Raw genomic sequence first — 26,504 nt, 5'->3', positions numbered from 1 at the left:
AGACATGCCTTGGAACACCACGCAGCGCGTCAACGGCTGAAACTACAGCCATTGCTCTAGACTATTCAATCACGACGCACATCGCCGTCGAGACAATGCGTGCACACGTCCGGCACTTTGCTCGGACCCCTTCCCCCCACCTTGCCAGCATCGTGGCAGAAAGGCCCCGCACGACCTGTAGTGCAACTCCGTGCGTATCGTGCTTCGCTTACATCGGGATGCGCACCTACGGCCAGGCTGGTGTTTCCTGCTCGGTGTTTGTACCATCCTGAAGTACACCTTACAATTTCAGGACTTCAGAAAAAAAAATCTACCACAATCTGCACTAAAACAACGCAGCTTACTCCTGTTGTAAGAGAATTACAGCAATCACGTACGCATCTGCCCTGGTCAATCGACTACGTCGACCAGTTCTAGCGGCGCTATGTTTATACCGACAAGAGTACAATACCGCAATTCAACACGTCGCATGCGACGACGTTTACGGCTGAAGAACTCATGGTTCCGCATAGTGCACTTTAATGTATTGACACAGAGAGTCCTGGGAAAGACAGGCTTTATGCAGCCAGTTCTCCGACGTGGATCCCACGAACAGCTGACGTACGAAATTGTAAAACTTTACCACGACGTCGAACAAAAAATCCGAGTACATCTGAGCAATTATGAGTTGTGAATGCGAAAGCATTATTGTTCAATGGAACGCCGCTGAGCGCTCCTTCGAGTTTTGCGCTGCGAGTAATGTACCATAGCGGTACGTGCTGCCCGAGCCAGCAAGCAGCATCGGCAGCCTGCGGTGTCAACGTCGCGTGCCACCGACGTCCTGCGCGACGAGAGACCGTGGAAGCAGCAGCGGCCACCAAAGCCTACAGGCGCGCGCAGCAGCTAAGCTCAGTGGGGGTGATAGATAGGGAAACGGACCGCACGGCGGCTTCCGAGAGCGAGGGTGACGTGGCGTCGCGGCGATGCCCTCTCCGCTCACGGAATACCTGGCGCGCTATCGAAGCAGTAGATGTTCCGATTCGTCCGCTCTGCACCGTCGAGGTGCGCTTGTGACGTGGCGTCGCAACCTATGGGAATTTAAGTGCCGTTTCGCTGCTACAGACTACAGACGCCGGCTTTTTCGCCCTATGGGCCATTTGACGCTTTCGAATCAAAAGGCCGCGAAAGTGTTTTTCAATGATTAGTGGCCCATCGTGGGTTCAGTGCAAATAATTACGCAGATTAATGTTGAATTCCAACTGCAGGTCGCGAGCGCTCGGTCGGATCGCTAATGGAGCGCGTCGTTCCGACTGAGATCGCTCTCGTCAAATGTGCGAATGGAATGCGTGCGCTCCCCGGGAAGGGGGGGGGGGGTACTTAGTACAGGGAAATCAGGTGGGAGGGCGCTAGGCTAGAGGCGAAATAGAGAGGAGAACAAGAGTTTGGCAGCGCAACACATCACCCCGTTTTATAGCATTCATCCATCCATCCGGATCATCCCAGCATTTCATGCATCACTAGGAGCAGGAACAAAAGCGCAAGGCGCGATGCAGCATCCATGTTTTCCATGTCATCGATAACAGCCTGCGACCGGAAACAGGCGGCCGTGACAGATCGAAGCAGATGCGGGTGAAGGAAATACGTCACACGGACTGCCGGTCAAATCTGCCGATTTCGGCCAAGCAAATATTATTGCTCCACAGAACGATCCGGAATCGGACTGGTCCCAATCTGCCATTGGAACACACAACTCACGCTCCCATTCTGCCATTGGAATAGCATTGCTCCATACAGAGCAGAAAAAATTGATCTGGATCTGCCATTGGAACTCAACATAATTAAGCTGCCCGAGCGTCACATCGAGAGGAACACAGCGTTCCCGCTTCTCTTTCCATGACAGATGCTGCAAGACAGCTTCGTCACCTGGCACGCACGCTCCAAATACAAGACGCACCAAGTTGCATAACTGAACCTTTCGCTGCAGCTATGTCCTCCACCCGGGCTTCATCGACTTGAGGCATCGCTTCTGTGCCGGCTGTGGCTGGGAGAGGTCTTCACGAAGGCTTACACTACAATGATTGGAATGACCGACAGTGCTGCGTGCGACGTCTCGGGCAGCGAAGAGAACGTCGAGCATTTATTGTGCCACTGTCGTCGACTTCAATCGCAAAGACAAACACTCTCTATCGCCTTGCGACGACTGGACGATCGGCCGTTGTCAGTGCAGGCTCTATTCGAACACCGTCCCCATCGCTCGTCGGCCCACAAGGCTGTGAAGGCATTTCTGTGTTTCTTGAGGGCGACTGGCCTCTGTGAACGCTTCTTAATTAGTGGTGCCCACCGCGCGCGTGCGCGAACTCACCCCGCCGCCTTTCCTCCCTGCGTCTCATCTTTCTATTCCCCTTTTCCCGTCCCTCAGCGTACGGCTGCCAACCAGACGCTTTCCTGGTTAACATCCTTGCTTTCTCCCTGCCCGCCGTGGTTGCTTAGTGGCTATGGTGTTGGGCTGCTAAGCACGAGATAGCGGGATCGAATCCCGGCCACGGCGGCCGCATTTCAGTGGGGGCGAAAATACCCGTGTGCTTAGATTTAGTTGCACGTTAAAGAACCCCAGGTGGTCCAAATTTCCGGAGTCCACCACTACGGCGTGCCTCATAATCAGATCATGGTTTTGGCACGTAAAACCCCATAATTCAATTTTTCTTGCCTTCTCCCTTTCTTTCATCCTCCTCCCAGCGAAGATTCGTCTCGCATATTGAGAAAAACTGCCGTATATTGGCCCTTGATTCCACAAAACGGCACGCTCGCACGTTGGGGCGAGAGCCTATACGCCGAAATGGACACCAGCACTACCGCATATTCGTGGCGACACGTCCTATCATCCTTGCAGACAAGAGCACTGTGGTGCCGCTAGTCTTCTGGTGCGTGGGCGGAAACAACCGCGTGCTGTCTCGCAATAATCTGCTTGAGTAACCAGCCTAAAATGCACCGTACACACACATACAAAAAAATTAAGAAAGCGAATGCGTACCAAACAATGCTCTGCGCCTTGCAAGAGCTGTCCACAGACTCTCTTTGTCCCGTCTCTGCGCCTCAAGAACACACCCACACCACTCTCCCAAGGGTTGGGGCTTAAGTGGCCTCTCTTTTACAAGCGTCGTCAGTTAAGAGCTCACCCACGCTTCCCAGCGTCCGCCCTCCGTTCTGTCTTTCTGTCCACTGCCCGTCCGTCCTGGTGTGTGCAAAAGAGCGATTTTTGCAATCCGCCCGTGACAGGCGTCTAGAGGTAGCAGGTTGAAATTTAGCCCGTATAGTGCGTAGGGCATGTGTAGATACCGGCGAGTTCCTTTATATCTAGTAAAAATAATCACGCCCGTTTGTTAACCTAGTCGCAAGGAATTTAGGAAGCGAGGGCGAGCAGGGCACACTCATGTGATTCCCACTCCAAGCTTGCCATGAAGTTGTGTTCGTAAACGTATCTAACTCACAGGCGGGAAATTAGAGGTGTCAAGGGGAAAATTTACACAGTAATTAACAAAGTTGCAATGGGCCTAGTGGAGCGGGAGTGAAAGAGCCTGCTCAAAGTTTCTAACTCTTCGTGCAAACTTGTGCAGACTCAAGAGATCTCTGTGAATATGCTGGCATCAGCTAAGGATTGCATCGTAGAGATCCCTGCGGGCCTTTTCAGTTTCGCTGTTAGTGCTGACACTGTTGCTGATGTACGCCAACTAAGAGCTTGCTTAAATCTCCCAGATCTCACCCTCGTATCGTGCTCGTTTTTTGTCGCTCGGCACACTTGAATTCAGGCATATAGGCGTGTGTTAACGTGTTTCCACTATCCGCTGCCTCGACCAGAGCCCGCAAGCGACGTTCCTCTTTTTCCCACCTGCCCACTTCCTATGTCAGAGACCAACGCCCGCCCTCCTATATTGTGACGACCCTGTCGCACGCAACCCTTGCCTCTTTTTCTTTTGTCTCTCTCTCTCTCTCTCTGTGTGTGTGTATGTGTTCGTGTATGTGTGCGTGTGTGTTTTATTGTTATAGCAATTATACTGACGCTCGATGCGCGTTTGCGCCTTTGGCGTTGTCTTGCTGTCACGGTATTGACGCGACGTCTTGAAGCGATGCCTTCCGCTCGATTCTATGCCAGTACTATCATTCACCGTACACGGGTGGTTGATCTCATTGATTGCACGGTTCGAACGTCACTATGACCACTAACGAAGCGCGAAAGGGAATAGCATCGGAAAAGGCATCGATACAAGATCGCGGCCCTGTGACGCCGTTGGCATATAGCTCATTATGCCAGCTATCCGAGACGCTTTCAAGCGCAACATCAAATCTTGCTATCGCTTTCAATGCTTAGCCCTTCGGGCGAAACTGCCAAAGTTTTCTTGGTTAACGGCGCTTTCTCGGAGGCGGTTTTGCGTGCTCCGCCTTTCACAGGAATCCCCCGAATTGCTCGCGATGCTGCTGGGCGCGTGTGACGCCGAAGCGCCACGCGTTGGACGTCATCTCGCGGGCGGGCCGAGACGCTGCTTTGAGGCGAAGGGCGCGCGGGGTGCTTTCGTTGAAAATTCCACCCAATTTTCGCGGCCAACCTAGGGTTAATACTGTGCAGCCAAGATTGTCACCGCGTGATCTATAACACCGCGCTTGTCTCATTGAAATGCCCAAACCTGGCGAGGGGCCGTTTAAGGCGACTAGTAAAATGTGGCAACAAATGTACAACCGGTAGGCAAGCGGTAACAGGGTGTCTATACCACCGGAGAGAACCTGGAAAAACTGCAATTTGTCAGGGAAGTTGTCAATTCTGTAAATTCAGCGAGAGAGCGGGGAATTTTCACTGCGGTTGCTTCGAATCACGGAAACCAGTACCTACAGTGGTTATGACGAATGTAGCGGTATGCCAAAAGCAAACGAAGTTTTCAACTGAAAATACGCTATCCGCAAATAATGAAGTCTGTTGCTGGTATTGCGAGCGTGAGCCTGGTCACGCGGTCCGAATACCACGAAACAAATGATTCAACGAAATCTGATACCGCACCCCACCTGATTTATAGCTTACTGGTAGTAATTGTTGAATATCTAGAACTGGCATGGTAACTAGCTATAAGCTACCAATTTTTCCTTGCACTTGAACATGTAGTGTCATAGACTGCCAGAGAATCTTCATAAATACAGTCGGGGAAAACCTGGAAAATAATGTTAATTTGAATATGACGATGTTGTAGCCCCTTCAGGCGATGTGTGCCCATTTGTGCCACGCCAAGATACTACATAAGAACCAAAAAGAAATGACACAAATGGCGACAGTTAAAACGTGTCGCATACATTTTTAAACACCTCTGATTGAATCTGTGCAGCAGCATTTAGTAATATGTGTAAAGTGTTTTATTAAAACGATTGGAGCGTAGACAGCTGTGCTGTCGGTGTCAACATGTCGTCTTGTAACGGGTTTACTTCTTTAGTTTTTTTTTTATTACAATGTCTCTACATCCGGCATTTTTTTTTTTCCTCAAGTGGCTGGATAGGTGCTTCCCGAGTATTGTTAGATATGGAGCTGGTTCCTGCGATTACTTCGAGTTCCCCAGACCACATCGGATTGCAGCACAGCTAATTGAGGAATGCAGAAGCAGGAAAGCACATTCCAGAGAAGCGGCCGAGCAGACAAGTTTAAGGCAACGAGTTTACATGCCAACAAGTTCGTGCGCCGCCGGGATTAGCAGGTGGGCATCCGACAATGAAGCAGGTGCAGCCCTCCCCTTCTCTTTGTTCGAAGTGCATTGCCAGTCTGCGATGCAAGACCGCAGCAAGCCGCCAGGTGTGACACCACGACACGGGCGCCTACCATTGGCTGAAAGTGGCGTCATCGGAGTGGACTCTCCCATTGGTCAAACATGACGTGACTTGCAGTGCTCGAAGGGTTTATAAGAAGCCTTCCAGAGAGACCTGAGCATGCTGGGACATGCCCTGATTCCCTGATTCACCTCTCTCGAACTTCTTGCCGCGGGCCGCAGCGTCCGAGTTGCTGCCGGCCCGTAATGACTGTACGACTGTTAATTGACGCTCACCTCTCTGTATATAATGTAGAATAAATCACTCCCAAGTTTGTGTATTTAATCCCGACGTGTCCGTCCTCCAAACCCTTACATCTGGTTGGCAGCGGTAGGATCGCCTCCAAATACATCAGCTGGTGGCAGCGCTACTGATCAACCTTCGTCGAGAGAGATCCTAAGGAACCGGAAAGAGCGAAGAAGAGAGAGCCTTCGTCGAAAGAGGTCCGAAGAAACTGGGAGTAGCGAAGAAGGAGCGAGCCTTCGACCCAGGGAGTCCGGAGGAACCGGCAACAGCGGACGAATGAACCGGATGGCAGGGTGCTGCAACCGTAAGTGAGCGCGTGGGTTTTTTCCTTATGATTCGCCAGACTCAAAGGTTGTGTGTTCAATTTTGATAGTTCTGGGAATCGGGAGTTTGATGCACTGTGTATTTGCACAAATTAATTAAGGAAAACAGTTTTAACCACCTGTCGGGGCAGCTGCCATGGATCTTAGAAGGTTGACGAGGTTAGACTTGTTGTTGGTGTGCGACGATTTGGGAGTTGAGGCGGACGAACGGATGGAAACGCCAGCTATCATAAAGGCGATTAACGATAGTGGCAATGATGATAAAAGCATTGAGCTTGCTTGGGAAGTGATACAGGAGCCACGGGAGCGAGAGCGTCGTGTACGTTTGCGAGTGCGTCGTGAACGTAGGAGTAAGCATAAGCGTGAAGAACGCGAGAATGAACGGAAGCAGGAGCTTCAAGAACTTGCTCTTAGGTGTGAGCGTCACGGACGTGAGAATGAACGCGAACGTGAGCGAGAGGAAAAGTATGAGAGAGAGAAGGCAGCACTGATCAAAGAGATACAGTATTGTGATCAGTTATTGGCACAGAGACAACGGCTGTCTGAGAATTCTGTAGGTAGTACAGAGCGAAAGAATGAGGAAGCATCTAGCAGACTTTCGCCAAAAGCCGACGAGAAGAGTAGTGCCTGTGAGATTGGCTGCCGATTGATAAGTGAAGGGAAAAGGCTAGCTGCTAACGATGCCGTAGTGGCAACAGAGGCCGTTAAAGGCCGTAGTGAGAGCGACAAGGTGCTGTGCCAACAGATGACTGTGGAGACAGCTAGGCCAGCTACGAACAAATTGGCACAGTTACCGAGCGTGTGCGTCGCTGGTAAGGTTAGCGAGGTTGCTAGCGAAGAAAAGGGTACTGCTGACCCGGCAGAAGCGAGCACCCATGTAGAGCCAGATCTGCGTGCAGGAGTGAAGTGCGAGCTGAGCGATGCAGTTGAGGGTAATTCTCAGGATTGCGAGCTGTGTAGCTCAAGAGAATACAACTGCATTGTTCAGGGATCGGTGCGGCTCTCCGCCAGTCTAGGTAGCCTAGAGAGGGATGATTCACTTATTAATCATTCGGACTGTGCGCGTGAGACAGCGATCGATACCGACGGGCTGTGTGCCGATTCACAGCGTGAGCTGGGCAATGTAGTAGAGGGCAGTTCGCAAGAGTGCGAGTTGTCTTACTCGAGTAAAGCCTGCTGCATTGTGCCAGAGTCGGTTGAGCTGTCCGCCAGTCGAGGCAAACAGAATGTTGATTTAAATGTAAATCACTCAGACTGTGCGGGTAAGAGGCCGATCCGGGCCGACGAAATGTGTACCGGCCAGCACGAGGCACGAGAAGGCGACATGAAAGCGAGTGCAAAGAGAAAGCGCCTTAAAAAGAAGCGCGGTAAAAACCGAAAGTCGGTAATTAATGTAGCGCCGCCAAAGATGGCGAGAAACCCAAAAGGGCAGGGCGCGAGGAAGAAGGTGCGGTCGTCTAGGACGATGTTGACGCATCCAAAATGGTCGAGCCACCGGTCAAAGGGGGACCGCGAAGAATGTTCTGCGCGGACGCGGACAAAGGGCACGGGGCAGTTAAGCTCCTCGTCGTTCCGTAGTTCTTTTCACAGCTCAGCGTGCAGTTCGAAGAAACGCAAGGTGGCAGGACGTGACCAGGTGGGGAGTAGCGACGCGGTCAATCGAGTTTGTGTTGAAAGCGGGGCGCGAGGACGCAAATTGCCAGGAGACCGTAACGTCTTGGGGGAGCTGATAGTTAGTCAGCCCTTTTGTTGTTCCCCGGCAGCCAGAGTAGCTTTCAGACCGCGCCCACCGCGGGTCAGGCTGAAAGTATGAGTCAGTCGTAAGCAATCGGGAACGGGAAGCCAAGAGAGCTTCCGTAGAAGTAAAACGTGTTATTTTGTTTTATTTTTGAGCATCGGAAAGTTTTCGCGATTTGAGACTAGGATTTCTTTCAATGTGTAAGGTATGAGCCTTGTTTATGTTTTGGTTTGAGCAAGCTCCGAGATTTGAAAGATGAGGTTTATGTAAACATGTAGTCTCGCGAGATGCTCATTAATAAGTAAATAGGCTTTTTTTTTTATGTGTGAGTAACCTGAGGGTCAAGGTTATTGTTGAGAGGCCTATCGTAACGCGCGTGTGTTTTATTTAACCTTCTTTCTTTTTAAGCGTTTTTGAATTTTGTAAGGTTAAGCGCGTAGATTTGAGTGAGTGCATGATTTGCACGGCGAAGCGTTCTTAGTTCCATTAGCGCGTGTCCTGTGTGGACGGAAGGAAGCAGACTTTATGACTGGGTTGCTAGTGTGTGTGGAGGGCAGCCGTATTCTGACTTCTTTAGTGAGCGTGCGTGGAAAGAGTTAGTAGAAGACGCATCATTTTAAGAGTTCTGCGGAGTGTGTAAGTCCCGCGAGTTTAATTGTTCGTTTATGTCACGTGTCCTGTAGGACTTTCAGGAAAGAAACGTGAGTAAGCGTGAATGAAAAGTTTGCGTACAACGCAAGTACGCGTTTTGTTTAGTGACCACAAGGCTAGTGCGCTTGTGATTACGTACTTGTGAGGTTGACCAGATTGTTCAGTGGCACCAATACGTGCGATAAGTACGCCACTGCGATAGATTGGAAACATGCTGTTCGTGTAGTTAGGCCACTTAAGTTATGTTCGGCTGTTTTCATTTGTTGTTTGCATCGTCAACGACCCTTTTGTTTTGCAACAACAATAGTACTCTGGTCTTGTCGGCATTCGGGGAGAAATGGATAGCGGTTTGGAAGGGTGGTTGGAACTGTTTTGTCGAAATTGGGGAAATAAAAGATCAGGGTTGATTTTGACTCAGTAATAGTCTGGCGAGTCAGGGGTGAAGAGCCTGCGCTTACGCGTGGTGCAGCGCTGTGCTGTTTTGTTTGTTTGACGTTTGTTCTCCAGGGTCCAGGATCCCGAGGGTTGTCAAACGAGGCTCGACCCCAGTACCCTGCAGCTTCTATCAGCGTTCCTCATGGCCAGCGAATTGATTTCACCGGCCATTCAGAACAACCGGGGCGAGGACGAGCTGTTAGATATGGAGCTGGTTCCTGCGATTACTTCGAGTTCCCCAGACCACATCGGATTGCAGCACAGCTAATTGAGGAATGCAGAAGCAGGAAAGCACATTCCAGAGAAGCGGCCGAGCAGACAAGTTTAAGGCAACGAGTTTACATGCCAACAAGTTCGTGCGCCGCCGGGATTAGCAGGTGGGCATCCGACAATGAAGCAGGTGCAGCCCTCCCCTTCTCTTTGTTCGAAGTGCATTGCCAGTCTGCGATGCAAGACCGCAGCAAGCCGCCAGGTGTGACACCACGACACGGGCGCCTACCATTGGCTGAAAGTGGCGTCATCGGAGTGGACTCTCCCATTGGTCAAACATGACGTGACTTGCAGTGCTCGAAGGGTTTATAAGAAGCCTTCCAGAGAGACCTGAGCATTCTGGGACATGCCCTGATTCCCTGATTCACCTCTCTCGAACTTCTTGCCGCGGGCCGCAGCGTCCGAGTTGCTGCCGGCCCGTAATGTCTGTACGACTGTTAATTGACGCTCACCTCCTTGTAAATAATGTAGAATAAATCCCTCCCAAGTTTTGGTTCTCATCCCGGAGTCCGTCCTCCAACCCCTACAGTATGCTGTAGGCGCGAAATGGTTGATGCTCTTACATCTGACGTTCCTAAAAGAGTACTCGCACAGAGTTCACATTCTACAGACCTGTCAAAAATCACTGAAGAATCAAAAATTCCCCAATCCGTTCCGCAGCTGTACGCTAATCATGATTCTGAAGGCGCGTGAAATTTAGCGAAAATAAATTTTCAGCCCACAAAAATTAGTAAGAATAGCACGTACGATGCAGGCCAAATGCAAAACATGTGAATCCAGAGCCACTCTGGAGCATATATTATGGGAATGCCGAGGGATAGATAACAATAAAGAAAACGCGGCCTCTAGCAGCAGCCTTCGCACGCGCTGGGAAGCCGCGCTGCTCAGCCCCGCCCTCGAAGATCAACTGTGGGCCGTCCAGCGGGCCGAGGATGCCGCCAGGACCCAAGAACTCCTGGCCGTCACCTAGGCGGGGCCTTTGGCCCTCCCCACCAACTCGCAGGGCACACCATAAAGTTCTTTCCTCCTCCTCCCACAAAAAATTAATCGCAGCCTGAAGTGGGGATGAGAAAACCGGGGTAAGCGCTCACCTCTGTGTCGCGGTATACGTAGCCCGTCCGTGTCCTGCGCAGTGGCCATTCGGGAGAGGTGGGGGCTTGTCTGTCGCGACCGCCGCGTCAGACGTGGGCCCACGGCCGGCGAGCGACAAGACACGACGAAGCGCGCGCTGCTTCTCTTCATAATTTATTTGGAACGCAACAGTCGGGTGAAAAATAGCAGGAGAGACACAGACGACCCAGTCACAGAAACCAAGTGCGCGCCAAGTTCAGTGCACAATTCTCTTTATTCTCGTCTCCTCCTCCTCCTCATCGACAACGCCATTATCGGGGGTGTCGGCCGCGAGTGGCAGCCAGAAGAACTTGAAGAGGAACGGAGAAAAGAACAATGTGTGGGCAAGAAATGGAAAAAAAAGAGATGCTACTGAGATAAAACGAAAAAAAAAGAGTGATGAACAAACAATGTACAGCCAAGAAGCTTCAACGCAACTATCAAACACAAGCCTTCTTACACTATGTGTGTGTGTGTATATATATATATATATATATATATATATATATATATATATATATATATATATATATATATATATATATATATATATATATATATATATATCTTTATGTATATGTATAAAACACCAGCTGTACAGTACACGACAAGGAGAAAGATATATATATATATATATATATATATATATATATATATATATATATATATATATATATATATATATATATATATATATATATATATTTATTTATTTATTTATATTTATATATATCTTCACATTTTTTTATCTTTTGCTCGTCTCCTTTGAAAATGTAGAAACGAAATTTTTTGTACAAAACGAGAAACGCAGCGATCCGCCAGATGAGTGAAGAAAGAACACAAGAAATACAGGGTGTTTTTTTTTTCTAGTGTACCGAATTTCAGAAGGAAGGGAAATCTTTTGGGCTTGAGTTTGCAATTTTCGTTTGCGTTACCGGAAGGGGCATAGCCCACGCGAGTAGAGATAGCAGACGCCAAGTGCTCTATCTTGATTTCGATAAAGTATGTAGGCAACGCTTAACTAATATCGCACGTATATGTAGAAAAAAATTAAGCCGGCCGATCACGTGTTTTCCTTTTTATTTATTTCAAAGGTGCGCCGTGAGAGAGAGAGAAAAAAAATACCGGTAGAAACGTCGCGAACTTACGGGTCGGGAAATCAGCTTAATGCGAGAGAGCGCGATTAAACTAAAGCGCCAATGTATTCCTTTCGTTCCGCTTTCAAGCGTAGCTTTGTTGCCGGCTTCTAGCTCAGCTTGCTCCGCCTCACTACATCCCTTTTCTGTTCCTGTTCTTCCATTCTTTAATTTATTTTTGGAAACACAGGAAACTTCAATGCCACACACCATTTAGTCGAAAGGCATAAAGCCGTTCGGATGAAACCCGCCGCTGTGGCACAGCGTTGGCGTGCACGAGGTTACGGGTTCGTTGCCCGACTGAGGCGACTGCATTGCAATGTGGGGCGCAATGCAAGACAAGCTCGTGCGCCGTGCTTCGGGCGCACGTTAAAGAAAACCCGAATGGTAGAAATTATTCGGTAGCCCCCGAAATTTTATTTACTTGTAGTTAGTTGTTTCTTTCTTTCTTTCTTTTTGTTCATTCAGAGAAAAGTCTGCTACCTTGTAGTAGGGGAAAAGAAGAGTAGTAGGCGCGAGAGAGAGTGGGAGTCGGTAGGTACGCCGCTTCCAGTGGCACAAATCGAGAGCCACCAAACCCAACTCATTACAGATAACCCTTTGTCCTTAAATTAGGCGCTGCTGCGTAGAGGCACCCTGTACTTCTCAACGTGAAAAAAAAAAAAATAGCCAGCGCGGCACCGTCTCTGTCTGTATTATCTGCGCCTGTGCCACGTCTCGCGTTTTCGATCCTGCTATTTGGTGCGGAGACCCGCGGAGGGCTCAGCCTATTGCCTTTGCACTCATCGCGTACTCGGAAAAAAAAGAAGGAAGAAAATGCCCAAGCGGCGCTTACTCGTCTTATTGTTGTTTGGTCATGTGGCGGGCGCATTGTCGCCGTCCGCGTGTATGCTTGAACACCGGGAATGGTTTTCATCGTCAAACGGCGGAGGCGAAAAAAAAAGAAGTTTCATTTTTTTTTCTCACAAAGCTTTAAGTCACGGTCACCTAAGCGTTGTCATCATCATCATCATCATCATCATCATCATCATCATCATCATCATCATCATCATCAGGTGTATCGGAGCGAGGGACCAGTTCGAGTGCACGACACTGTAAAACGGTGAAGCACTCGGCCGTTTGTATCTTTCCTCAAGTAAGAAGAAATCGCATAGCTTGGGTCGCACGTATGGATTTTTTTTCTTTTTGCTTTCTCATTGTCGTCGTTGCTGGCCTGCGGTTTCAGAGGTGGATTTTAAACACGCCGCATGTTTCTCTGAGAACGTGGTGTAGCGTGGTGCGCCTCGCGTGGTTTTGCGCGTTTCTCGTAGGTGAACGCGACCAGGACGTGGCGGGAATTTTAAAAAAAAGAACGGATGAGAAACAGAAACAATGGAAAAACAAAATGAAACTTGAGGCACACAGTATGACATCTATACTTCCTTCACGACTATGTACAAATAGGTGTACGGCGGAACGAATCACGTGGCAGTGTCGCATAGTCCCCCCCTCCCCTTTTCGCCCCCCCTCCTTACATATTTAAACCGCGGAGAATACATTCTCTTCCTTATCTTGTTGTTCTCGTAGTGCACTGGCGTTAATATAGTATGTTACATATAGCTCGCGGCTGTCACAGAAGCCAGGCGTTTATTTCGCTAACTCTTTATACCACTAAGAAAACGCACACGCACACACACGCACACACACGCACACACACAAAAGTGATAGAAGTGGGTGGGGGAGGCTAGGAGCTTAAGAGACAAATGAACAAGTTACATTCATATATCGAAAAAAAAACACAGAAAAGAGAAGCAGGAAAGAGTGAAACGTTCAGCACGCGGTCTTGTGGCTGTCTTTTTTTTTCTTTTTTGTCGCCCGAGTTGCGCGGTTACCGTGAGTTTCAAAACTGTCGCCGTTAATCGCTAGTCGTTTTTCAATGTCTACTATATTTCTTTGTTTTGTCCCTATCTCTTCACGGGGCCTTCAGGAACCTTTCGTTCTCATCAACGTCTTAGATGGATCAGGTCGGCACTGAAAGAATAATAGTAAAAAAATATATATATTAAAAAAAAGCGGCAGCAGAGGAAACCCCCGAAAAAAAAGAGAAAGAAAACAAGCTACCGAGCGACCAGAACAAGAAAAAAATAATAATAAAAAGAGGGAAAGTTGCATGGATGGATTTGGTCGCTCTGTGTTTCTGTGTCTTCGTGTGCGTGTGTGTGGGGGTGTACTCGTGCAGTTACACAGGGATGGCTTGTCGATCCACCATTGCCTTCTTCAGCATTCATGCATTCATTCCTCCTTCCTACGTAGAAAAGCAGTCTTCTCATAAACGTATATTTCTCTCTCACGTTTTTTTCCTCTCTCTCTCTCTCTCTCTGGCTCGTTCTCTGTTTTGTTGTATACATAGACCTTTCTCTATATATTCATATATATACTTATATATTTATATATATATTCATTCATTTATTTATATATAAGAATGTGGCGAAGACGATAAAGGCAGTAAAAAAACATTTTTTTTTCTTTTGACTAGGGTGGGTGTAGTACACGATTGTGGAGGAAAGAGGGAGCTGTGTGAGAAGAAGAGAAGAGAAGGGAAAGGACAAACGCGGGTCACTGGGAGTAGAGCGTCCTTTGCGTTTTCACACCAAACGGCCACCAACAACAATAACGACCAGGAGACAAAAAAGGTATTTAAAAGAAGCCGTGTCACTTAAAGCACAAATTTAAAACGGCGACAACAATGCGCGCTTCACGTCGTTCACGTAACGGCAATAACTACAACAACGTATCTTGACAACAGAATAAAAAAATAATAATCACTATAGGGGCACATAGAAAAAAAGCGGAGGACAACCCAAGTAACATCGCTGTCAAGGTAGCCGACATCTGACCGCAATAACGCAATAATAATGGGGGTGGTGCGGGGAATTAAAAAAAAAAGAAAGAAAACACCCAACAGCGTGCGTACATTGGCCAACGAATTCCCACCCGAAACGGCGCGCAGACGTCGGGTGTAAAAACAAGTGAGGACAGCATTGTACTCTTTTTTTAGCTTTTTTACCCTTTCTTCCTATCGCACTGCTGTCCCCCAGTTCCTAACAGGGCATCAGAGAAGGAATGGGGTCGCCGGTGCGGGCGCGAGCTTCCAGGGACAAACATTTGTCCAAGAAGGGCCCGCTCGGCGTGGTGCCGTCGTGGCCGGCGGTTATACGGGTAAGAAATGAAGGAAGGAAACGACCGTTTCAAAAAAAAAAAGAGAGACAAAAAAAAAAGCAGTGAAACGCCCGGGGCCACGTTACACACACATCTCAAGAGACGCCCGCTGAGGATGCACACAACACCCGAAAAAGGTATACGGCAACATGCAGTCAACGGAACAACGTTTGGTGTTGCAGGCTTAACAACATCGCGCAAGACACGTCTTTCCAAGGCTGGTCCACCGCCGGCGCGTGCTCGAACAGCGTGTGCACAGCTCGGCCTGTTTGTGGAAACCGACCCACACAGGGGCGAGCCCGGAAGTCGGCACGGCTCGCACGCATACTGCGTGCACTGCGTGGGACACGTCGTCGGTCGGGGATGCTGTCAGCCGAACTGTAATTGCGATGTGCCGCGTTTAGTCCTTTTATTGCTCCCGCTTAGGTCATTCCACCGACTTCCAACGCTCGAAAGGCACCGCGTTTCTATTCTTGTTCGCTGACTTCGTCTTCAACTTTATTTTTTGCTCAATTTCGTACGACTGGGTTTAGCTAACGCTCTATAGTATGTACTACACATGCACCACAGCTCGACAGTCGGCGCAGACGATGCTGCCGATAGGCCTATATTCTCGCTTGCCGTCGGCACTCAAAATTATATCAGTTATTTGAATAATATTTCTTCTTTTTTTACGGTTGGGTTCTGGAAATAGTGATGGCGATCGAGACCTGTCTCGCGTTACTGTACTGACTCAGCCGCTACCTTGCTCACCGCAGTGTCGCTGAGCGTCGATTTATACCGCGTCCCAAATAGTCGAGTTGGACCGCCCGACTAGGTCCCGGAGGACCTAGTTTGCACTTGCGTATACCGCGGCGGCCCACGTAGCTCGGCTCTGCGTGGTCGCTGCCATTGAAAAGCGTGTCCTGTGGAAGTGATGCTTGATACGCGAGCCCACGAGGCGGTTGCTGCGGACGTGCTGGCCACGGGCCACTCGTACTGGCAGAGGGGGGGGGGGGGGGGGGGACACGAAGGGTGTTCACTACGCGCCGCTGCTGGCGTCGCTGCGTGCGTGGCTGGCGCCGCCGCGACGCCGCACCGACCCGGGCCCTGGCTGGACTAAAAAGCGGCATCGGAAAGGACACCATGGCGGAACAACCTGGGGCATGCACACGGAAAAAGCTTACAAAGGCAGTGGTCAGAGAGTTCATTTCGGCAGTATTTCTTGTTGCTGGTTGCACTCCGTAGAGTGAGAAAGGCGAAAGAAAGGATCCGTCCAAGCATTCTTGTCTTGTGCGCTCTCTTCTCCCTCTCTATACATTTCTTTTTGGTCGTCGTAAAAAAAAACGCGATAATAATGAGACAAAAAAAAGAGAAAACAATGAAGAAGACTACGAAACAGTCACCATTGTCCACATCCTTTGCCCATTGTCTCGTCCGTCGCAGCGTGGCAAAACAATGCGTACGAAGGACAGCTCTCGCGTAGGCACGCGCCCCGTCGTCGAAGCCTCGTCGCAGGCAGAACAGCGGGAGCCCGATTGCGCGGGGACCGCTCGGTCCTGTAGTCGACCGGCCCACCGAGCGCGGCTGAGGCGACCGACGCACTTGTGTGACTGCGAGCGGCGGGAATGCGCGGCTTTTTGTCCCTTGTCTTTCGATTATACCTGCTCGTGTTCCGTCCGGTGCCTGCGGGCCGTTTGGCACTTCGCGAAGGGACAGCGTCGCCGTCGTGTCGTGGATGGTCGATGAGGGTGCTGTACCGGATTGTGACTCGTAGACGGGTGCTCAAAATAAATAGACTAGCAGGATGGGACACCACTCGCAACGGAAGCTCACGAACGCGCGAACAGAACCTTCTTCTTGGGGGAAGGGGCTGGAGCCACGCGAAAAAAAAAATGCGCTCGCCTCTCACGCTGAGCTGCAAATATATAATGATTAGCTATGATACAAGATGCCTGGCTCTGACCTTTAGTGACTGCTGTGATGTCGGGCTACCCGCGCGGGGACCTCTTGGTTGACAGTGTATAGCTTCGCTTAGGGCAACCTATACGAGCTCCAAAGTACACCGCTCCCACGTGGAAAGGGAGTGCTGGTAATTAATGCGCCTAAAGTTTTCGGAAGTTATGAGCCCGTGTTTTTTTCTTTCGTTTGGTTTATTTCTGAGGTTTCACTCGACAGTACTCTGTAGTTCGCTGAACAAAGGCTCGCGCCTACGACGGGCGGCGTGCCAAGGTTTCATGTACGCAGGTTTCCCCAGCGACTTACGTAGGCAGTCAAGTGGCGTCGTACAAAGGCGATGTGCCACGCCGTCATCGTATCCCTTCTAATAATTCACCAAGCTTCACACGGACACAAGCGCTCGTCCATCGCTGTCTTTTTTGGTGTTGTGTCGAGCCAGTGGCGGCGGCGCATATTATGCTGGCGGGGCCTGAGAAGTGAACGCTCTGAGGCGTCCATATCCGTGAACTGCGCGAGAGGATCCTTTATGCCAGAAACGAATACAGCGTGCTTGTTTTACAACTTAATAACGTGCTACCGTTTCGAGCGAGACCAACAAAAAGGTCGACGTACTACATTATGTAACCTTAAACTCTGTCGTTGCCGGCCTGCTCCACTATGAGAAAGAGAGAGTGCGAGAAATAAAAGGTAGCGATTTGAATAATTTAAAGGGTTTTTCTTTTAGGAAAATAGTCAATGCCTTTTTGACGCGCTACAACTCAAAAAGAGCTTTTTTTGTGTGTGCATGCTGTTGTTAAACAGCACTGTTATTCAACCGGTGGTGAAAAGTTTCTTCCTCTGAATTAAAAAAAGAAACAAACAAGGAGATGGACGTGGCTCACTGGTATGCTACGGCAATACAGTCTAATCCTCAGGCTGCGCCTATATGCACTATAATAGTGAAATACCGGCGACCTACCTTGGTGGGAGTTCTATAAAAGAGTCGAAAAGAATGTAACGTAATTTATCTCTCAGAACACGGGGACGCCACGCCTCAACGCCATTGTGCGCAGCACATCGGACTGCCTGCAGGAAACCTGCTATTTTTGCTTTTCAGTAGATTCATGGAAGTCTTGGAGACGTTAGAATGCCCGAAAGTGCGCGTAGTCTTCCAAATCACTATGATGAATTACAACCTGATCATCTAGTTGAAGAAGGATGGCTACCGAATCGTCGTTTGTCGAGGTTGATTGTAGACGCCCGGCAAACCAGGAGATCGCGTCGGACGAGGGAAACGCAGTGCGCCGGGTTCTGGCTTTGCTGCCACGGCGTCGTGGTCCCGACACGCGGTGTGGGCCGTGCGTTGCGGCGAGGTGTCGCGGGCGCTCGCGCGCACGGCGGGGCGTCGGAGCCCCGCGCAATCGGGCGGCGGGCACAGTCTCTGATATCACACACAGGCGGGAGGGCATCCCGCGAGACTATCTGGTGATGGACGAGTTGAGGAGGAAGGGCACGTAGAACATCTTGCTGTGGAGCAGCAACGCGGCGGCCGCCTGGATGTCCGGTAACCGCGCCAGCAGCTCGGTGAAGCGTGAGCTTTGGTTGGGAAACCGCTGCTCGGTGAACACCCGCAGCGCCGACAGGTAGCGCTCCTGTATGCTCTCGAGCTGCCGATGGTTCGGGTCCTCTGCGCACCAATGCGAGCGTGAGCGACGGCGGCCGGACCCGGGGCTGTACTCACCGTAGCTGAGCATGATGACCACCTTGAGGCAGACGTACTCCTCGAGGCAGAGCCGCGCCTTGCGCAGCTCGCTGGCCAGCCCGGTCATCTGGTCGACCAGGGGCACGGCCTCGCTGGGCAACTGCACGAGCGTGACGGGCTGGCCCATGAGCGCGGCCAGCGTGCGCTGCAGCTCGCACAGTGCCGCGGCCGTCTCACGACTCACGTCGGCCGGCGGCGAGTGGGGCCCGCCGTCGGACGAGCCCGACGACGAACACGAAGACGAGAGGGCGACGCGCGCCGGCAGCTGGATGGCCTGGTAGGCGGCCGTGGTAAGCACGACCAGCTCGTGCCACTTGTGCGCCAGCAGTTGCGTGTGCACGGCCAGCGGGATCTCGGCGTAGAAGGGAAGCCGCTTGGTCCACTGCACCAGCTTGTGCACGATCTTGTCGGCGATCTGGCGGAGCTTGCGCGACAGGTCCTCCCAGTCGTTGAGCAGGTCGCGCATGTTGTTGAGCGTCGCCACATCCTCGAAGTCGTCGCACTCGATCAGCTGCTCGATCATGGCCGCCGCCTGCTCAGCGCTCAGCGTGCGCCGCTCCGGCCGCGGCTGCTGCTCGAGCACGGCGTGCCGCAGATGCATCACCTCGGATGGGCTCGTCAGCGCCGTCTTCAGGATGCCACCGTTGACCCAGTCCGAGCTCTGGTGGTACCTGCGCGGAGGGACGCCGCTTATGCCACGCGCGCGAGACGCTGCCGCGACCGCATACCTTGGTGACGACGACAGGACGCCGTTGGTGGTCGTCGTTGTCGTGGTGCTGCTCGTCGACGTGGTCGTCGCGCTCGCCGTGGTGGCGGCCGCGGACGCAGCCGAGACGAGCAGCGCCTTGGGACCCTGCATCATAAGCGGCGAGGGACCCTTGGCGGCGGCTTCGGCAGGCGGGGACTTGGCGGCCGCGGGCGGCTTGACGCCCGGCGCCGGCTCCTGGCGAAGCATCAGCTGGCCGTTCTTGGGGCCCTTCTTGTGCTTCTTGTACTTGACCTGCGCCGGTCACACGGGGAGCGGAAGAGTGTCCGCCGGAAGAGCGCGGCGCCTGCTCTTGCCTAACTTGGACCGCGTCACGCCCTTCCCCAACTACGTTAGCCTTCCGGTTCTGTGAACTAATGGAACACTTCCGTAACAAAGATAGCTGCAGTTACTACGTTTCACAAGCCTAGATCCGAACAGCGTTATGGTGGCTGAAGCCTAAAGGCGTTCAATGTTAAGGACAATTATGACGCGTGTAACACCTGGAGGAATAACCACATATCTTGAATTTTATTCTCGTTTTTTTTTCTGCGTAACGACGATTCCTTAAACTGTGTCGGTTTTCCTCTTGCCTTTCTCGCAGCAAACAGCGAGTGTAATTATTATTAAATGCAGCCTTGGCTTTAAGTATGTTTTCTTGCGGTGGTCGGTACAAGTGTGCATATCATTAGGCTTGCTGAGTTTGGAATTGGCACACAAACATGAGAAACACTAGAAAAATAATCGAAAGCTACACCAGTTGTTGTTTCCCTCGGTGCTTTCTGCGTCCACCAATTTATTGTATTGTGTCTCATCTGATCCTGCCTTGCAAGTCGTATCATACGAGCTCGCCCAAGCCTGCTGTTCTGAGAACATTGATTGAAGGAATTTTCTTTTGTTTGTGTGTACGAAAGGTGACGTGATGGTGTCTACATGTGGCTTTTAATAATGCCTTTATACAACTTCCCATACTACTTCGCTCACTGATGCGATACTTCTTGATGCGCACATTTCCAATATGCCGTGACTTATTATTTTTTTTCTTTAGTTTGTGCATGCACTAGCGCATGTGCCTTTGCACTGAGATGTTACCTGACTGTAAGCCTGGTGGTATTCTTGTGTCGCAATGGTAGCGGGCATTTTGGCCACGGCACCGTTAAGACTCTCAAGTGCCTGCGTACAGCTTAAAAGAAAGGAATTTTTTACGCTTTTGCAAGGGCGCAAACATTAGCTGCAACTTGGCGTCATTTGTTCGGCCGAGCTGTTTACACACTTTAAATATTCTTCTTCTCAGGGCCATCGCGTGCATTGATCGGCGAAGAGGAGGAACTCACGACTTTCCAACAACCTCCATGCCGGTTTTCTTCGTAAAGGCTTTCCCACATCAGTGGTAAGTGCGTGGCGAAGTCAGCTTGTAAGGAACTCCCCGTTGGTTCGAAGAGGGCTAATAAGGGGCACCTGGAGAAGTGACACCACACACAGCGAAGAGCAACAGGGCACCTGTTGCCCCATTCTCTCCAAGGCGGTTTCGGTGCTGACAGTAGTGATGCTGGCTTGGTGTTTGTTACGTGTATTCGTAAGGTTAGGTGTTAATAGACCCTGCTATATTTGTTTGTTTCTTTTGCAATATTCAAGCAATTATTAGCTGGTTACATCTGGACATATTTTGATTGCTGTATACCGTGAGAGAAATAATTTCAATCTTGGGGCGTTCTGATATCAAGGTTAACCGGCTGACATCGTTTTTTAATTTTACAGCTCTATGAATATTCGTCATTCTATCGTAGCACAAGCTCGTCAGTATAAAACCTGAATTGGTTTGTTAAACAAGAAAAGGAAATGAAAAGCGTGCCATTGTTGCGGCGATTCTAGCACAATATGTGCCCGACAACTTATTTCCCTTCCAGAAGAACAAGTTCGCGTGTGCAGTTAATGTAAAGGAATCTTCGTATGCTTTGTAATGTGGGAGGTGTTTTTTTCTTCTAAAGCGCCGGCCAAGAATACATGATAGCAGTCTTCATTGACGTATTGCCTACGCATTCAATATGCGATTGTTAGCATGGTATATTCGCATCGGCGAATCCACTGAGGTTGCCTAAGCTCCGGGAATCGCCGGAGGGAATACACCGTAATATCCTTAACGGATAGCAGTTCTTGTTTTGATGTTTCTTCTATTTCTGTTTGCTTGTTTAACTTTATATTACTTTCGGGGGATGCTCCACTTCACGGTGAGAGCGATTGCGCTAATAGTTTGTTTTTTTTGTGTGTGCAACTGCCAATGAGTCTGCTTGAGCGCTTACATTTAAACAAGAAAATGCCGAGGAGTAGAGCCGGTTGAACCAGAGCCAACTCACCTTGTATAGGTTGTACACCGCCCCTGAATTTCTTCCACCAGGCATTCGGTCTTCTCGAACAGCTGAAACAAAAATGTGCGCAACGTTTAAGTCGATGCTGTTTGTCCCTTTCCGATTTCCTGCATTTGCTCGACAGTATTCGTTATAAGCGACACTCACGGGGTCCTCCTCACGTTGCGGAATATTTATTTACTCTGGCGCCGATGACGGATTCACAGCGCTTCCGCTAATCTGTCTTCATCGTAGAGAAGGAAACCTGACGGCATAGGCTGTGCCCAAACGAGAAATCGTATTAATCTTTTTTTTTTGTCCATTCTATGGACTTCCCGAGAGAGAGAGAGAGAGAGAGAGAGAGAGACTGTCAGTCAGTTCATTTCACAACATCATCGTCTCAAAATTGTGTACCTCGGTAGCTGCGACAAAGGTGGGCCCGTATTCGGTTCTCGATTTCAGAGCGCTCAGGGGACGCTGCGCAAAGATCGTCATAGGAAAGCAATGACTGTGTCTCAGTGCGCCCAATAAGCGGACTCAGTAACGGACAAATAATCGCTGCTAGACGTGCTTCACTTCGCTTTGTTCGGCCTTTTCCCTCGCCATACAGGTGAAACAAAAACAAACAAAAATTGCTGAAACGAGCGCAAAACTGTTCCGCGGAAGCAGCTCAGTTATAGATACATTGCCCCAAGAAACTAGGCAAGGCAAAAAGCAGCCGTAATCACTGCACACACACACACACACACACAAAAATCCAGTCGGTTTCGCAGTTTGCGGTTTGCGCATAACGAAATGTTAATACACACATTGAACATAATAAAACTTGACTAAGTACTCATGGATCCGTAGCATAGCATACCACTATAAAGGATTATTACGCAGCAGAAATTCAACTAATACCTTACAGGTCTTGCACCACGTGCTAATTCATAGCTATACGCAGGTACGACGAGTCTGACGCAGCGAAACGTGTGGTGAAAACGTCTTCATATTGCCCAATATTATTCCTTTAATACAGGTTGATAATTTCTTTTCACGACTTTCGTAGCACTGCCAGGCTTCTCCGGAACGACCAATCGAACGTGCGCCGATGGGGAGAGACTTCAATACAAACTGAATATGTCACCTCCTCTCCCTTTCTCCCCCCTTTCTTTCTGTTGTGGCGCTCGTAGCAGCTTAGTCTTAACTTGGCAACGTGGGCCTGCAAATATTCATCTTTCGCTCTTAGATATCCAACGTTCGGCGTTTAATCGATTTAATTACTCTAGCTCATGCGGGCAGCCTTCAAAACGCAGTGAAGTCAGTGCACAACGACAGATGAATTCCAGCGTGATTGAGAAGCACAAGCGAAAAAAAAAAGAGAGGGAGGGGGAGGGGGAAATAAACAACATGCTAAATGCTTGCGAGAGAGCCTTTACTTTCGGGCGGCGCTGCATGTAGACGGAAAATTCACCAGTTCGCACGGCCGCACGTACTCGTCTATTGGTGCCGCTGATGTAGAAAGTGTCGTCTCGCTCGCTTTATTCGTCTGTTAGGTGACGAGTGCCAACGAGTTTGGAGCACCGGTTCACGAAAGTGCATAATTGGACGGAAAGCCGGTGGCCAGAGCACTGGACTCGCCCAGTACAAAGTACACATGAAGTCGTTATCGGTAATCTACTGCTTTAATTATTCTGCTTTGAGGTTTTGTAGCCTTCAAGGGGAATAATTAATTTTCTAGCCCATGCCACTTTCTCGTTAGTTTCCTCACTAATTAGTTTATCTTTATTTTGGAGTGTACGGTTCTTGCCGTAGGCGCCTCCAAGATTACGCACACTAAAAAACAGGCTCCGCGCGCCAATCTTGCCGGATGGCGATCGCGCTAGGCCTTCAACATACACACAACACACACACACACACACCAATAAGAAAAACTCGTTTGTTTGATCAACTTTCCTCGGCACTTAATTGAGGTCGCGTTGCCAACTCATCAAGTGCGTTCACCGCCTATCGCTCGCTCGAAGCAATTAGCTCTCGCATTTTGCGCTCCTGTCAAGCTGGCGAAATTCAGGATTAATCTCAGGCTCGTGAGGCTCGCAAGGCAGGATCGCGTGTTTTATTGAAAGAGAAATTTTCTTGTGACAAGCGGCAGAAACAAGAGCGCGTAAAAATAAGTGCCCCAAGTGCTTCTCGATATACTGAAATCTATTCCACCTTCTGCGTCAAAATAAACTCGATCTCCACCGCGAACTACGAGAAAAGACCGAAGAGAACGCCAACATTTTTTGCTCTTTTCGAAAATTTATTTCTTACCGAGCAACTCGTACATCGCTTCGAGAAGCGCGTAAATTAAGACTTATTTGTCGCAAAAAACGCAAACACCCAAACTGAGCGAGTCTTCTCTGTATTGCGACGCCTTCCGCATATCACACGCCCGATGAAAATGTATCTGTTCCTCGAAGCTTGTTGAACGCGAGAGATCCTGAGCATTCCACCTTTTTCCCTAAATGACACTTGCGAAGTAAGCAGTGCGCGCACACCGCGCCATATGCCGTCAGCTTCCTACTCTTCTCATGTAAAAAAACAAACAAACAAACAAAACAAAATAAAAGAAAACTTAAAGCCATCTCAAGCCGTCGCCCCATCTATCTATACGTTATGACTAGCGAATTCAGCTCTCGGCTTGTGTACGATGAATCCGAAGAAGAAGGGGGGAATGAAAGTGGTATTTACAAATTAGACAGCTCAGTTTTTGTTCCACATTTATGAGTGCCTTTGAGCACGCTCTGCTCTTGCTTTGCACGTTCTGTAAATGGTAAGTGCGCAAAGTCACTATGCTGTCGTGCAGCGCTTACATCCGGCATGATTCGGAGGATGTAGACACGCTCTTCCGTGAAGAGTGTATACCTACTATGATCGGTTTGGCCTTTTCCACTTCAGTTAGATAAAAGAAGTAATCTAAAGAAAAGTAATTCCGCCACCGCATAACATTTAGCTGTTCAGCACGCTCGTCCGACGGAAGACGCAACTTTCACTACACGCACTCATACGCATACGCGTACACCAGCGCACAAATAAATAAATAAAGTTATGAACTAAGGGCGTATGCGGTTAAGGCACCACCCCTCGAAAAGTGCTGAATCAGTGGAGTCTTGCCGAAATATCTTCACTGCTTCACTGCAAGTTACGCCGTAACACTTCTTCAGACGTCGCAAGTAAAGCGCACTAGACACAAGCCAATGCTGTCGTGAACACCTGAGCTAAATGTTTATTTGCACGGCAGCAAGGAACGTACCGTAGAGCTGTTACGTTCGCTCATGATTTCCTTCGGCCTCTTCAAATCTCCGCCATCTTTCTATGACGGTGACTCTACGACTATTGGCCGCATTTTAATTATTGCAATTATATGGACATTCCAGGCGCCTTTTTGTCGTCGGCATTGCCGTGATGTTCCGCATAAAGTCCAAGGCCGATAACACCGTCGCCGTGCGCCGTATCCTGTGCGTGCGAGGGTCAGCTGGCGATCGCGGCTCAATCTCGCGCACGCAAAAGAGGAAAGAGGGGAGGAAACGCGCCGTCTTCCGTCGCGCGCGATGCACCAGGAGGAGGGCAGGGACCGGGGAGGGGTTTTTTACTCCGGTGGCTGCTGCGTACAACACGCGCGCGGGCGCCCATTTCTTGAAAGCGATCTGCGATGTGGACAAAGTGCGCGGTCGTGCGGATCTCGTCTTCAGAGCGATCTACGATGTGTACAAAATACGCCGAGTGCTGGTAACTTTGTATGCGCTGTGTTTCCGCCACTTAGCGTTGAAGCGAGACGCAGCACGAAGACCACTTCGCTCGCTGCTGCTGCCGCGCCTCCTCGCGCCGGAGTTTTGACAGCGAGTTTCCGCGGTCATCAGAGTAAGATGTATTCAAGTTTACCTGTGCGCGCGTGACACCGTGCTTGTTAATTTAGTTAGTGAGCGAATGTTTACAAGTTTATACAGCCGATAAATGGACTATCCTTGCTTCGTATAGCTGTCTACTAATTTGCTATCGCAATCGATGCTTCGCCTTTCAGGCGATCTGATTACTTCACGAGACATAATTATTTTGAAACCATAAGAATGTCATCAATGCTGTAATTTTTAATATTAGTATGTTAAATGAAAACAATTAAAGGTCGCTGTATCGAAAAGCGCAATAAAGAAAAAACTTCAAATTTGAATTTCCAGTCCTCAGCGACTGTCGTATGTCTAATTATTGCAGCTCCGTTCTAGTTAATGATCATGTTTTCGCTATCCTTTCGCTGACTGCGTCGCTTATATTGAATGTCTTTATTTCCCATAAAACTAGTTCTATATGGTGAGGTTCTGGGTAGACAGTTTCGGGCAGGCAACTTGACCAGCCCAAAAAACCCATGAAAGGCAACAGGAGACAGCGAGCGCTCACATGTGATTACACAAGAGGGTAGACATCAACTTACAAAAACGTAGCTATACAATAGGGAATACATTTTAATAATTACAAAAAGAAGTAGTTTGTGTGCACAAGGAAAATAATAAATTTAAAACATGAGCATGACAGATTAGCTTAAAACAATTTTAGGGAAAAAAAACAAAAAAACGCTAACAAAGAAAAAACTAAACATAGCACTATGTTCAGTACACTACATACTCAGAAAAAGAAGTCATACACAGCATAGCGCATGCATAAACGCAAAAAAACAAAAACGAAATTACTCTGATTGGAAGTAGTTTTGCAAGCTCCGTAGGGACAGGACACTTATATTTTGTAAGGCGAGGTAGTTTATTAAAGTGGGAAGTGTATGTCGGAGCATTTGCTGA

At 49.4% G+C, this 26,504-nt stretch overlaps 1 protein-coding gene across 11 annotated transcripts in view; it reads right to left on the bottom strand.

The window, feature by feature from the left end:
- Window positions 1-11,311: 11,311 nt before the first annotated feature.
- LOC135918209 (hormone receptor 4-like) overlaps window positions 11,312-26,504 on the bottom strand; it is a 197,737-nt gene continuing 182,544 nt past the window's right edge. For all 11 annotated transcript variants that reach the window (XM_065451894.2, XM_070539226.1, XM_065451892.2 and 8 more), the window contains 4 exons: window positions 21,703-21,764; window positions 19,332-19,603; window positions 18,583-19,274; window positions 11,312-18,528 (listed from right to left, as the gene is read on the bottom strand). In XM_065451894.2, the coding sequence (XP_065307966.1) occupies window positions 18,320-18,528; window positions 18,583-19,274; window positions 19,332-19,603; window positions 21,703-21,764 (1,235 nt within the window). In that variant the 3' untranslated portion in view covers window positions 11,312-18,319. The remainder of the gene's footprint in view (window positions 18,529-18,582; window positions 19,275-19,331; window positions 19,604-21,702; window positions 21,765-26,504) is intronic.

Source organism: Dermacentor albipictus, chromosome 1 (assembly GCF_038994185.2).
Source record: "Dermacentor albipictus isolate Rhodes 1998 colony chromosome 1, USDA_Dalb.pri_finalv2, whole genome shotgun sequence".
Taxonomy (NCBI): Eukaryota; Metazoa; Arthropoda; class Arachnida; order Ixodida; family Ixodidae; genus Dermacentor; species Dermacentor albipictus.
This window is presented reverse-complemented; position numbering and strand designations above follow the sequence as displayed.